At 45.2% G+C, this 14,557-nt stretch overlaps 1 protein-coding gene across 3 annotated transcripts in view; it reads left to right on the top strand.

Annotated features, from left to right (window-relative positions):
• hipk2 (homeodomain interacting protein kinase 2) overlaps window positions 1-14,557 on the top strand; it is a 76,661-nt gene that overhangs the window by 15,952 nt on the left and 46,152 nt on the right. For all 3 annotated transcript variants that reach the window (XM_085780030.1, XM_085780033.1, XM_085780031.1), the window contains one exon: window positions 2,509-3,688. In XM_085780030.1, the coding sequence (XP_085636156.1) occupies window positions 2,509-3,688 (1,180 nt within the window). The remainder of the gene's footprint in view (window positions 1-2,508; window positions 3,689-14,557) is intronic.

Here is a 14,557-nt window from a genome sequence, read left to right as displayed (position 1 = left end):
GTCAAAACTGAAATTTCAAGAATTTCTGAAGATATTTTTTTTTTTTTTTTTTTTTTAGCCTGTTATACATTTCAAAGCCTCCTTCCCCGGTCATGGGGAGCATGTGTGTGTCCTTCAGTTCAATGCACCATGCAGGCAATGTCAAGTGAACTCTTTGACCACTGTGTTAAAACTGACAGAGAGTCAATGAGTGACTAAGATCGGGGGGTTGAGGAGGAATTCATGTGATGCTAATGCAAAGAGCAGCTCGCCTCGATCTGGCCTTGTAAAACCCCGAGCTGAGCTAGTATCCGCGCTCACACTCGCACACGCTGGCAGATATGTAATGCTGGAATTTTCCATAAGAGGACAGGCCGACCCCTGTGTCCGTCCATCCATCTTTGTGTCCATCAGTCTGTGCCTGTGATTATCCTGTCAGGCTCTCAGTCACACACACACACACACACACACACACACATACACTGTTGACGCTGCTCTGTGACGCAACTCATCATTCAAATTATTTTTAGCGTAAAGTCCAGGCACAGGAATTGGTAATCCAAGGAGTGACATCTGGCCTTCACGGCTTATGTGATTAGCACAGAGCCTTGCCCCTAATAGCCTAGCGGACGTTCTTCATTACCTCTACTGGTCCAGTCGTGTATACCTATATAGTGGACATGAAGTGACAAAGTGTGGGCACTTAAAAAAGCAAAAGAAGACAGATTGAGCAAATTCATGTATGTGCTGTTAAAAATGAAAACTACAGGAAGTGTCGATGTGTTACGCTACATCAGCTGCGCAGCCACCGAGCTCAACCGTATATCCAATCCTGCAGCATTAGGGACTAAGACCAGATGATGACGCAAAAGAAAGATACTGAAAATGCAAAATAAATAGATAAATAAATAAATACAAAAAGGGGAAGAGAGAGAGAGAGGTCAGGAGAGTAAAAAACAAAAACAAAAAAAAACAAATGAAGCAAAGTATACTGGAAGGCTGCCAGCTCCCCAGCTTCCTACTGAATTAATCATCATCACCACTCAAAGGGCTAATAATGACAAAGTGACCAGGCATGTCCCCTCCTCTCTGCTTTCTGTCCGCAGAATGGAGCCCACAATTACGGATGTCCTAACATCTCGGAGGGAAATGGTCCTCTAATTATCTTTGAACGGAGCGAAACTTCCTAGCTTTCAAGATGTCTATTAAACACACTCAAAAGCAGCCATTTTTTTCTCCCCCTTCAGAGTTTAAGGGCTGTTTGCATGCATGGGTTTTGTTAGTGTTTGTGTACATGCTGCGACCATAACATTCTTTGAATCATGCATCAGTTGATCAACAGCGAGGGCCCTAATTGTGTTGTGTGGGCGTCGGTACGGCCAGGTGGAAGCTCTTATAGTTTGTTAGCAGTAAACTAATTGTGGGTTTACTGGAAACTGTTTAAACATAGCATTACTACAAGCACTCATATAATCTCGCCTTGTGCTGTAATAATCATTTCAACGTTACAAACAGGCCTGTTTGTAAAAAAAAAAAATAAAAAAAGAGGGAGATAAAGAAAGGGACTATTTTTGGGCAGTTGTTTGCTTGGAGAAGCTTTTGCTTATTCTGAGGCAGCTCGTTCCCAGGAGTTCAGAGCACAGCCTCGATGCAGTTTTTTTTTTTTTTTTTGCTTTTGTTTTGTTGTCTTCAGGATCTTCGGTGGAGAGCGAGCTCAGTTCACTGCCCTTCTCCGCTTTTCATAGTTACTTTAGCGAAATTTCTTCCACCACCTTCCCTAAAGTGAGTAATTGTGTACCAACAAATACGAGGGCTGGGTTGTCTAGTGGGGAAGGAAATTGCAATCATTCCTTTGGATTTTGTGTGTGTGTGTGTGTGTGTGTGTGTGTGTGTGTGTGTGTGTGTGTGTGTGTGAGAGTGTGTGTGACCCTGTTTTTGTGTACGATTGTGTGTTGCACCTCTGTCTCTGCGGAGCGTCCCATGAAAGGATATTCTTTTAGTATTCACTCAGCCTATTTACTTTGCTGTAGATGGGAACAGCGGGGAAATGGCATTTCCTCTGCCTGAACCAGTGGTTTGCATAAGAACCACTCAATCTAAATCTGCTTATCTTTCCAGACATTCTGGCTTTTATTTATGTTATATAACAATATTTTTTTTTAAAAGAAGAGAAAACACATTGCATTGTTTAAAAAAAACATCCTTTTCCCAGCAGTTTTAATAACTTAGTATCTGATGTTTCACAGAGCAGACGTACTAACTGGTATTTCTCTTTAACATCCAAGCAACAAATGTTTCGTGACGTTTTGAAGGTTATTAAAATGCCTGTTACTTGACAATAATGTTAAGAGGTCAAGAGGTTAATATGCTGACGCAGCAGCGTATACGCTCGGTGTTTTAATGACCTGCTCTGACCCAAGCTGTCTTTATTTAAAGCTTGTAGCTACCACTCGTGTTTCAGACACTCTCAAATTCCTAACCTCTCACTTTCATCCCCCTCCTGTCCCCGCCCCTCCCCTCCTGTCACAGGTATGGCCTCGCAAGTGCAAGTGTTCTCCCCTCACACTCTCCAGTCAAGTGCCTTCTTTAGCGTGAAGAAACTGAAGGTGGAGCAGAGTTGTAACTGGGATATGACAGGGTACGGCACACACAGCAAAGTCTACAGCCACAACAGCAGCAAGAACGTGTCGGCCGCCAGCGGGCCCCTCGGCATCAACAGCTCCCTGCAGGTCGCCAGCTCCACGCTGCCCTACGAGCCGGCGCTCATCTTCCCAGCCAGCGCGGGCCACATCGTGGTCGCCTCAGCCAGCAGCACTTCGGGGGCCGTGGGGTCTCTGCTGGGCGGCGGGGGTGGAGGCAGCAGCAGCAACAGCAGCGGCGGTGGAGGCGGCGGCGGCGGCGGCGGTGTGGGCGGCGGGGTCGGAGTTCACAACCTGACGCGCCGCAGCACGGTCAGTCTCCTGGATACCTACCAGCGATGCGGGCTTAAACGCAAGAGTGAGGAGCTCGACAACAACAGCAGCGTGCAGATCATTGAGGAGCACGGTCCACCGATGATCCAGAACGGAGCGGCCAGCGGGGCCACGGTGGCCACGGCGGCCACCGCCACCTCCACGGCCACGTCCAAGAACAGCGGCTCCAACAACGAGGGGGACTACCAGCTGGTGCAGCACGAGGTGCTCTGCTCCATGACCAACACCTACGAGGTGCTGGAGTTCCTGGGCAGAGGAACCTTCGGGCAGGTGGTCAAGTGCTGGAAGAGGGGCACCAACGAGATCGTGGCGATCAAGATCCTCAAGAATCACCCGTCGTACGCGCGGCAGGGTCAGATCGAGGTCAGCATCTTGGCGCGGCTCAGCACGGAGAGCGCGGACGACTACAACTTCGTGAGGGCCTACGAGTGCTTCCAGCACAAGAACCACACGTGCCTGGTGTTTGAGATGCTGGAGCAGAACCTGTACGACTTCCTCAAGCAGAACAAGTTCAGCCCGCTGCCGCTCAAATACATCCGGCCCGTGCTGCAGCAGGTCGCCACGGCGCTGATGAAGCTGAAGAGCTTGGGGCTGATCCACGCCGACCTGAAGCCGGAGAACATCATGCTGGTGGACCCGTCTCGACAGCCCTACAGGGTCAAGGTCATCGACTTCGGCTCGGCCAGCCACGTGTCCAAAGCGGTGTGCTCCACCTATCTGCAGTCCAGATACTACAGGTAAGAGCTGCAACTTTTTATAATAGATGATAACCAAGTTGTGGAAGATTTCTGCAGTGACAGTGCAGATGCAAAAGCCCTGAGGGAGATATACAAATGAAAAAAGGGCCCGTCCCTGTTGTTTGTTCCTGTTTGTTCTGTCTGGGTGATCACTGCGCTCTCTGCTTCTTGTTTGATATTTGTGGCTGCTGCTTTAATAGGAATGTTTTCATAGTTGAGCTGATTATCTGGCCAAACACCCGGGTTTTGCTGCCAACCTTATGAGCTGCTGCTGAAGCCTTCTCTCCTCACTCCAATTCTGCCTTTCCTTTACCCCCCCTCCTCCTCTCCTCCCCACCTAGTTAACTCCCCCCCCTCACCACCACCACCACCACCTCCTTTCAGTGTGGGAGAGGGCAGTAAAACTCAAACGCTTGCTGAGTAGCCAGCTGCTTATTGTGTTTCATCTGATAAAACAAGCATGTTTTACTGTTACTCTGATAGTTATAGAGGGCCTGTTTAGTTACTTCACAACCTACTGAAGTGCTGGTGAGGGCGAAACGGACCACAGAGAGAAGATTTTGAAGTAATTTTTTGCTATCATCGACCGACTCTGGGGAAGAAAGTGTTTTTTTTTTTCCTACTTTGAATGGAAGAGGGTTTTTTTTTTTTTTTGTTGAAAAGATCTCAAGAGAAACTCCCTCATTGAGGAAGGGCACCAATCATGTGGGGTGGCAGCCTGCCCACAGGCCTCTATTCACCCTTCTGCTCCCCCCAGGCCCCCGGACCCTCAGCCCCCCATCACCATGGCTGGCTCCCATTTCCCCCGGGATAGAGATGAGGGGTCAGCCCGAGTTCTCCTGTAATATGTGCCTGTAATCCACACCAGCGGGCCCTGCATTAGAACCAGATGACTCTCTGGGAAGGCCGCTCTTTCTTCTCCCAGCGTTTCTTAAACAGTCTCTTTTTTTTCCTTTTCTTCTTCGTCTTCTGCCCATAGCAAACAGTGTGTTTAGGTTTGAGCTGCGCGAGGAATCAAACAGTGTCCATGTCCGTTACAGAGAGAAGCTTTGTTTGGGTGCTGAGGAAAGAACAGGTGTGTGTGTGTGCGCTATGGTGCCACACCTGTAAACGCACTGCAAAAACTCTAAATCTTTCCAAGAATATTTGTCTTATATCTTGTCAAAATGTCTAATTTCTAGTCAAAACTAACCTCTTTCCGCTTAAACTAAGACTCATCACCTAAAAATTAACTTGTTTTTAGATCATTTTCACTTGTTTCAAACAAATTTTTATTTGAAATAAGTATAAAAATCTGCCAGTGAAAGCAAGTTTTTTTGAGCTTGGAATAAGAAAGAAAAACTTGCTCCACTATCAGATTTTTCTACTTAATTCAAGTGAAAATATGCTTGAAAGAAGTAAAAAGTGTCTAAAAACAAGCTACTTTTTAATGTGATGAGTCTTATTTTAAGTATAATGAGATTTGTTTTGACTAGAAATGACATTTTTGACTAGAATTGGTAAGACTTTGAGTTTTTGCAGTGTGGTGGCAGCTCTGCGATTACGCACAGGGCAGATCCTGTCAGGAGGTTTAGTTTAGTGGATCCTGTTGATGGAAGAGTTTGGTTTTGTTATCTTTATAGTTTATCATTAGCTTTGTGAAATATATATATATATTTTTTTCACACTGAAGGCTACATTGTTTCTTGTTAGCAACAGGAAGGTGGCGGCGAGGCGAGGCTCGCGGCGAGGAGAGGAGAGTCATCAGAGCAAACAGTAATGTGATTCATGTTATCACTTAATCACACATGACAGGTGTATTATTTCATTTAAGCTTAAGTGTTTATTGAATTGCGCTGTATAGACCTAGACTCCTTCCCCCAAGCAGCTCCATCTTTATATATATATTTATATAAAGACGGGGATTTTGGACTGCGCGTATCAACAGGGCTGTGGTGCTGTTGTTGTTGTTGTATCGGTGTTGTTGCTCCTGGGCGGTGGGTCAACAAGCAGGCCATAAAATGTTCCTGTTTGTTTTCTCGGGCAGTGACGAGTGGAGGAGAGCGGAGAGATCATCCCTTCATTTCCTCTTGGCAGCGGAGGAGGGGAAAGAAAGGCTGACATTGACCAGAAAATTACAGAACCAGCCACCAAAAAAACCCTCGACCAGGGACTTGGTGACCCTGGTTTGAGGCATTGGGAGTGGTGGTGTGTATGTGTGTGTGTGTGTGTGTGTGTGGATGTACAGCAGCGTGACAGCAAGAGTGTGTGTTGTTTTTTTATTTTATTTATGTGTATGTGTGTGCGTGCTTTACCAAGATTTGTTGTTGTTGTGAGGAGGAATGAGGCAAGTCTTACAGTTCGATTCAAAGAATGAACTCATGGGAGAAGACGGGCGCTACGGGTGTCTTCTTAACATCACCCGCAGTTTGGGCAGCAAACAAACTTTTGGCTGTGTGGGTGAAAGGAGTTCATGGTGAGTTCAAAAGCTCAGAAGACAACATCAAACCATCTTTGATGATTTCTAGATGAGGAGATAGAAGGGCAGTTTCCTTTTACAGGGTAGAGATTACACACAGGTGTGATTTTCTCGCTCCTGACTGCGTTATACGCTGCCGTATCCCCCCACAATAGCAAAGAAAAAAAACACCCTTCACCCACCCTCCTCCTTCCTCTCCCTCTCCACTTCTCTTCCTCCCTCTGCTCTGTCGTCTTCTTTGATTCTTGTTAAATAAAATATTTATGTCCTGTGCACTTAAGTTTTTCTCAACAACCGCTGTTTTTGATTGATGGGCTGAAATTACACGAGAGTGAGCTACTGCCACAGAAGAATCCTGAGAGCAACTTGTTTATCTTTCTTCTTTCTTTTCTTTACAACCTTTTCATATTGATGAGACTGAAGAATAAGTCTTTTCAGGCCTGTTGCAGACTGCGTATACCTACTAAGCTGTTATCACTTTTTTGTGCTTTTTTTTGGGTGTTGAGTGTGTGTGCGTGTCTGCGGGGATGGATTTCATAACCTGTCGTCGCACACACACACAATGGCTAGTTTGCGTTTTGGGACATCATAGATATGCTGTCGTTGTCGCATGTGCTGCTGTATAAGAGCCTTGCAAATGAGTTATGGATTTTCCACAAGGTTGACTCATGCAAATAAAACAGCAGTATTCAAGGTAAACAAGTGATGTGCTATTTGCGAGAACAGCTCTCAGGGTGCTTAGAGTTTCTATTCTGTTCGCTTCATCGCTGAGCGAACACAGCCTCACGTAGCCGGGCTCATCTATCTCCCTGTCAAACAGGTCCTGTCTGCAGCACTTACACACTCTCGGCGGCGCGACCGTATACTTCAAGACATCCAGTCTCCTCTGACATTATTTAAATGTATTATTACCTCCAGCTCTCTCTGTAGTCTGCCACAGTGTCTCTCTGTCCTGTTCTTAATTATTCTTTGGTGTTTACGTCCTGATTACATCAACTCGTGACCTGTCCCCGGTCCTACTTCTTTTATCCTCCTTTCCTGCTCCCATTCCCGCCCCTGCTGCTATTGCCTATAGCTAATGATGTAACAGGTAAATCGGCTAGTCAAGCTCACCCTGTGCCAGATAAAGGGATTATTGTCTTGTCCCAGTTGGGCATATTCGTCCTATTTATCTCATCGGGTAAAGGCCGTGAATGCAGCGAGACATTATTTAAGTTTATGTAAAGTTTCCTGAGGCGGAGCGTGCTGACAGGGGCCGGCCTTGTGGTGGCTGTTGCTGGTGGTGAAAAGGAGGTGTAGCGTGCAGACGGAGGCAGAAATGTACACTGCTACTGTAGTGTCTGCTCAGCTAGACTGTATCCAAAGCCAAGGCCTCCTTATTTAAGAATAGGGGTTTGTTGTCTGCTCTCTCACTCTACTGTAAGGCTAAATCTGGTGTCTGAGCGTAATCTGTCTGAGTTCCCAATTACACATCATCAGAGTCAGTTATAATAGAAATAACAAAGAAATTGTGTAGTTGTATTTAGATAGTTGTTGTTTTTTTCACCCACACAAGTGATCATCATACATCACTGCCTGAGATTTCTGTCACCACTTCAACACAATGGAGATGAATGGTGCTGTATTTGGTTTGTTATTCTACCAAACGTGCTATTAACACTTATCACAGGGCAACAAGTGCAGGAATACTGTTGTATATTGTCAGCTTTTTGTTGTAACAAAACATAGTATTTGGGCAGAGGCAGAAAAGCGAATAGATAAATATTTAAAAACCTGACCGAAAAAAAAGAAATATATATATATATACAGTATATGTCTGCAAGAAGCTAGAAGCAAGAAAACACAAGAAAACAAAAGAGTGGGTCAGTAGTTTGCGAACATATGGACTCCTCAGTGTATTGCAGTGAAGGTGACTCTCAGGATGGTTGAACTCCTTTTTTTTACACAAACTTTTACCGCATCCAATCATCCACCAATCAAAGATTTTGACACATAGGGCAGGGATTAATTATTTCTCTTAAGCTCTTTTCTTGCGTGTTTTGCGTGTAAAAAAAATGGAAAAAATGGGAGAAAAAAAAGAAGAATGCCCTCCAGGAGAAACTGTCTGAAAGTGCGTCCCATTATCTCCATATTTAAATAGTTAATTAACATGCTTCACTCTTCTCCCCTCACCCGCCCACCTCGGCTTTGAAAGCAGCTGTTTGGAGCAGTTTTATAAAGACTTTTTACCTTCATGGAGAAAACGGGGCTTTCTGACTCTGGGTGTCAACAGTGGCTCGCTCAACTGCCACGGGACAGAGGAGCAGCGACAGAGACAGCAATTTCCTCTTAGTAATTAAACATCTTAATATTAACAATCTGCAGAAGCCTGAAGCTGCTGCTGCGCCACACACATGTCAGCACCTGCCAGCCGGCTCTTACCTACCTGTTATTTAACATGCACACAGACATCACACATACACACACACTTCACACTCGCGCATCGTGTATTATCAACATACGTGTGCGTGCGGGTTGGGCGTGTGAATGCTTTTGAATTTGCACATCAGATATTATGGATGAAAGGAAAAAATGAGTCAAGAGTGTCTGAGAGGGAGGAATCAGCTTGTTGATGTCACAGGTAATCTGAAGTGCTGGATGTTAAAGGGATAGTTCAACATTTTGGCAAATTGGCCATAATCGCTATAGTCATAGCAGTAGGTTTGTTACCAATAGATTGTCGGTGCAAGGTATTTTTTAGAAAAAGAAATGTTCGTGAAAAAAAACGTACGTGGTGCACGTTCACCACGCTATGAGATAACAGAACGTTACCAGACAGAGTTGTTTCCGAGGTAAATTCATGCAAAACAGCTGATGCGCGTTCCCGTCGGGGGCAGTTTTTCAGCAAGCAGTCTCTGCATTTACCTCTAAAACAACTCTGTCTTGTAACGTTCTGTTATTATCTCATAGCGTGGTCAATGTGCAGGTCACAACTTGTCCACCAGAGCGTTTTGGAGTTGTTGGATTGTGTATTTGATGAGCTTGATGAGGGAAACCAAGAAATCCCATTAGCCTCCGTAACGTAGCTCTGAGCAGCTCGCGGCTCTGCTCCGCCGTTGTAAAAAATAGCTTGCACCGACATTAACAAACCTACTGCTATAGCGATTATATGGCAATGGGCCAATTTGCCAAAATGTTGAACTATCCCTTTAATGCATCTAGCTGGAAACTTTGCCAAAAACAAAAAAGAAACACACTGTTATTGTGGAGGCCTCTGCGCTTTCTCCTTCTACCTTTCGAGCACATATCTTTATTCATGTTGGCAAGTGAAGATGGGTGCAGCAGCTGATGCTACAGTGGGATGTCAGTGGTGGTGCAGTCTGAGTCTGAGGTGCCGGGGTCTGGAGGTGCAGTAAGAGTGTGTAAGACGAGCTTCTGCCCCCCCACCCCCCCCCCCCACCTGTCTAGCTATCTATCTGTCTCTCTATCTGTTGTTAGCGTCGCAACAGCCAAGCCAAGCCAGACAGACAGACAGACAGGGCAGGCGTTCCAGCACATTTACCCTGCCTCCGTGCGAAACATCAAGGGGTGTTTTAATGAATGAGGTTGCTATTAGTTACTGTTCTGTGAAGCGTGTGTTAAAGCGTATGTGTGTATGTGCCAGACAAGGGAGAGAGAGACAGAGAGAGAGAGAGAGAGGTTAGGTAGGTAAACACCGGGATCAGGTTGCTACAGAGGGAAGAAGAAGAAGCAGAAGAAAGAAAAGATGAATTAGAAAAGGATGGAAAGGCAAGACTCACCACCTCAGTGGCTGTGACGCTGTTAATAGCGCAGGTGTTGTTTATGGGAAGACTCACAAAAAAAGTGTCCTGAATGTGGGAGGGAGAAGGTAAAAGGACAGAGGTGGTGTGTGTGTAGGTGTGTGTGTGTGTGAGGTCGTTGTTTTGCATTCCTCACCAGTACCTGGAACAGCGCTCTCTTTCCCCCCCAAGCAGTGGCAGATTATTACTAATGCAGATGAGCTTTCATTAGGTTCAGCCTGACTGGGTGGCTGCTCTAGCATGTTGTTACTTCTTTTTTTTTTTTTGGCTGACTTTCTGCTTGTTTTTTTTTTTTTTAATATATAAAGCTTTATATTTCCACCGTATGACCACACACGACCATCCTGGTGGTGTTGTAGATGCTGAAATCACTGGATGGTATCAGGACCTGATGGCATGAAAAGAAAGAAAGACCCCAAAAGTGGTAATTACCGCTCCCTGTATTCACTCGGTGTGTGTTTTTTTTTATTTTTTATGACAGCCATAACATCTTAGTATGCATGACAGAATCCTAATAACCTGTTTCTCATTTATAATTTGCCTCTGGGCAGCACTTCCATGTGTCTCCACAGAGGAGCCGGCAAGCTGGAGACATGTAGCAGCTAAGCTAATTAACTACCGGTAGTCGAGCGTATGCATTGGAACATATGCAGTAGTCAGTCGTTAACAGACATTTTGATAAATAATGAACCAGGATTATTTAATAATAACTCTTATAGGGACAAAATGTAACCTTTGCCCTCTGGCTGATGGATATATACCTATACAAAAATGTTTGTTTACCCCTGCCAGAGTGGGACCGTGTGCCCCCCATATACGATATAAGATGGAGCTTTCTGAGTTGCACCACATCATTTGATCCCGGCTACTCGTCTTTGTTCTCCCTCACAGTTCAATTTCCATACATTTCCCAGGATATTAAGCTGACGGAAATTAAGCCGCCTTGATAAAATGCAGCGAGCCGCCCACTCATGCTCACGAAGAAGGCTGCAGTCTCTCTCTCTTGCTCTATATTGATTGGCTCATTTGAAACACTGGATTTTTTTTTTTCTTTCCTCCCTCAGCCTTTGAGCCTTTGAGGTGGTTAAAAAAATGTTAGCAGCGCACAAGTAGGAACTTGTTCAGCCTTACAGGTGTATGAGGAGTCGCTGCGTAGCCTAACACCACGAGGCGGGCTATAGCTGCAAAAATCATAAAAGTGGAAGGTCATTATTAAGATGGGGGGCGGCTTCGACTGACGGACTGACGGGTTACGACCGCGCATGCACAGAACAATGGGATTTTCTTCCCACTTTAAGTCTGAAAATCATTAACTGCACAGGTGAAATTTCTCACAGCAGCAGTCACATATTAATTATCCAGCGCGCCACAGATTCGTCTTTTCTTTTCTGAATTCAAGCACCAGTGGGTTGGCAGGGGTGACGGCTGCCATCATGCAGCTGACTGGCACAGGTGCCCCCAGGTCTAAATAAATCATGAGGCGTCCTGCTGTTTGCCCCCACCGCCCCCCCCCCCCCAACACCTTCTTTTACCCCCTCCACCACCATTCCTGTATGCCTGCCATCCCTCTGCGGGGAGCTCCAGAAAAAAAAAGAGGGGGGAAGCTCCCCTCCAACCACCACGCTGCCTCTCCTCTCCTCGCCGCTCCTTCCCTTCCCTTTTCTCTTCTCTCCCACCTCCCCTCACCTTCCCTTCCCTTCCCTTCCCTTCACTCCCCCCCATCTTCACCTCTTCCATCCACTTACATGAATATTTAAAAGCTAACACCAGGATGGAAAATATGCAGCAAGGGCAGCGGAGACTTGCGAAAAAAGACAGACAGAGAGGGAGGGAGTGAGAGAGAGAGAGAAAAAGAAATGTTCATTTTGGGACCATGGATTTCCTAATTTAAGGCAGGTCATGGGAGTGCTGATGAAATTCAGACAGGGCAACACACAGACAGAGACAGAGAAAGAGAGAGAGACAGTTATGGAGACAGAAAAACAGAGAGTGTTAATCGCAATCAGAGACAGAGAGAGAGACAGACAGACAGACAGAGGGCAGGATGAACACTGAGCGAGACTGATCCAAGCTATAGCTGTCCAGCTGGGGAGAGGACTGGGGGGGATTGGGGAGGCCCGGCAGGGACCTGCAATTGGCTCCATGCTGGCTCTCTCTCTGTGTGTGTGTGTGTGTGTGTGTGTGTGTGTGTGTGCATGTGCATGTGTGTGTGTTGGGGACTAACTGCCACTGTGACAGAGGATGCCTGGTGTGCAGAGGCCCATGCAGGCTCCCATGAAGTTTTCAACAGAACAAAACAGATGCATTTGTTTTCTCAATTGGAGGAATTTGCTAATGTGCATATACAAGGGTAAATAGTTTGGCTAATTTGCGGCAGGCAAGTGGGCAGAGCTCTCCGCCGCTCAGCCAGCCAGCTGGGGCCCCTGTATATAGAGAGAAAAAGAGGCTTTGATGACCCCCCTCTCTCCCTCCCTCTCTCTCTTCCCCCCCTTCTCTCTTTATTTAGTATCATCTCTTACTCGAGACAATAACTTGATTTTTCCTCAAACCACATTTTAACAAATTTATCCCTTTCCCTTTATGTCCTGCCACTCCCTCCCCCTTTTCAAATGTGTTTCGTCGCATTTGACAGAAGATGTTCTGCAGTCGCAGTTAAACATAGCTCATATTCATGGTGACAGTTGTCGCTCTATAAAAATGTTGCTATTTGTCATTGCAGATGGCAGAATTAAATGAGGCTCTGTTCTTAACACGCCGGCTATTTTCAGCCCTTAAAGTCATAAAGCCACGCGGTTATATGTGACTTTTACATTTCGATTAGTAACGTCACACTCACTCACATTCACATTTGTGCTATAGTCAGTTTCAGATGGGATCAAGAAATGTTTTATAAAGGTAATTCATTTAAATAAAGAAGACAATGGGATAAAATGAAGCTGCGAGGTTTGACAATACATAACGCAGCCGTGATTTACAGGAAGTTTTTGTTGCACCATTCAGGCAATTTATAGGTCAACAAAAGGGTAAAGGGAAGTTTATGACATGATGTTTATCAGCACAGAGGATCGGATGTGACCATCTGTTGGCACTGAGGAGTCATCTGAGTTGAAGTCTTGCATAGCAATCTTGTTTAGATGCCACGAGGAGAAAAAAAAAAAAGCTGTTTCCACACACACACAATGTACGTCAGCACCCTCATTCTTCCCCTGACCTTGTCCTCACGTACGGACGTCTCTGGGGGGCTTCTGAGGATGAGCTCAGAGGAGTTTTCATCAAAATAGCTTTTTTTTTTTTTTGGTAATATAATGGCCACGCAAGATCCTGTCAAAGCTGTGCGCTATAGTCTTAAAAAAATGGAGTCTGAAGCAAATCCTAATTCACCCAAGCTTGATAAATAATTTAATATGACTAATAGCGGCTTGTGACAGAGAACGTATCGCCATGGTGTATCAGATTGCGGTGGTTTCGGCCTGAGGCGTAATTTGTTTGGAAAAATAATTACTCCTGTATTGGATCCTGGTTAAATATTAAAAGGGTTAGCATTAGGAATGGGGCGGCATCCAAGGGTGTTTTCGGTCTATTCGTGCGGTTAAACCCCATGTTGTTGCAGACAGACTGCACACACAGAGGAAGAGGAGGGGAAACAGCTGTATTTTATTGGTAAAATCAAACTGCATTGCTAAATTTCCCATAAGAAGAGCATATTTGCAAGCTAATGAACTTTCCCTGCGCGCTTGCCCACCAAGCTTTGAAGACTAATCCCAGTGTTTTATGAGCAAGGAGCGTCGGATTGTCTGTTGAGTTCAGCTGGTTATTGAGTGTGCAAGCAGAGAGGCACCAAAGAGCATAAAGACGTTATATATATATATATATATATATATATATATATCAGCCCAGAGAAGAAACAAGGGTAAAAAAAAAAAACATGATCCAGTGAGATATATAGAGCCAGATTAACGTACTAAATGCAGAGGTTACGTTGTGTCTCTCTACACACAACCTGTCCAGTGTTCATATTCTCCAACCACCTCATGTAGGCTACAGTAACACACAGCATCTCAGTGTGAACTGGACATTAGCTCCCATCGCCCCCTTTAAACTCAGCGGGGACGTCGGGGAGGCAGCGACGCGACCGTGGCACAGCGTTTCATTACAGTCAGGATCTACAGTATACATTATCAAACAGATGGCTTCCCTTTAAACAAAGACAGTGTTGTTGTCCTTGTACCCAGGGAAAGGGAATTACATGTATTCCTCCCCCCTCTCCCCTCCCTTCCCTTCCTACCTCTCCCTCTCCCTCTCTCTTTTTATGATGGCATTTCCATATACACACCGCCCTCAGACACACATCCTCCTTACATATGTGGACACACAAAACTTTCTTTATGTTCTCCATTGAAGACTAATGACTTAAACAGATATGACAGCTTAACACACTCATTATAGACATGTTACACAAATCCATTTGTACACCCAGCAGCTCTGCACAAGCTGCTTTCAATACAGAATAATACAGGAAACACATTTAATCAAATGTAATGAAAAAAAAAATACAGAAAATAAACACAAATATACCATTAGAAACTTCAATAACCCATACAGAATATCACT

The sequence above is a fragment of the Trachurus japonicus genome, chromosome 6 (genome assembly GCF_045865225.1).
Source record: "Trachurus japonicus isolate A0001 chromosome 6, Traja_1.0".
NCBI classification, from domain to species: Eukaryota; Metazoa; Chordata; class Actinopteri; order Carangiformes; family Carangidae; genus Trachurus; species Trachurus japonicus.
This window is presented reverse-complemented; position numbering and strand designations above follow the sequence as displayed.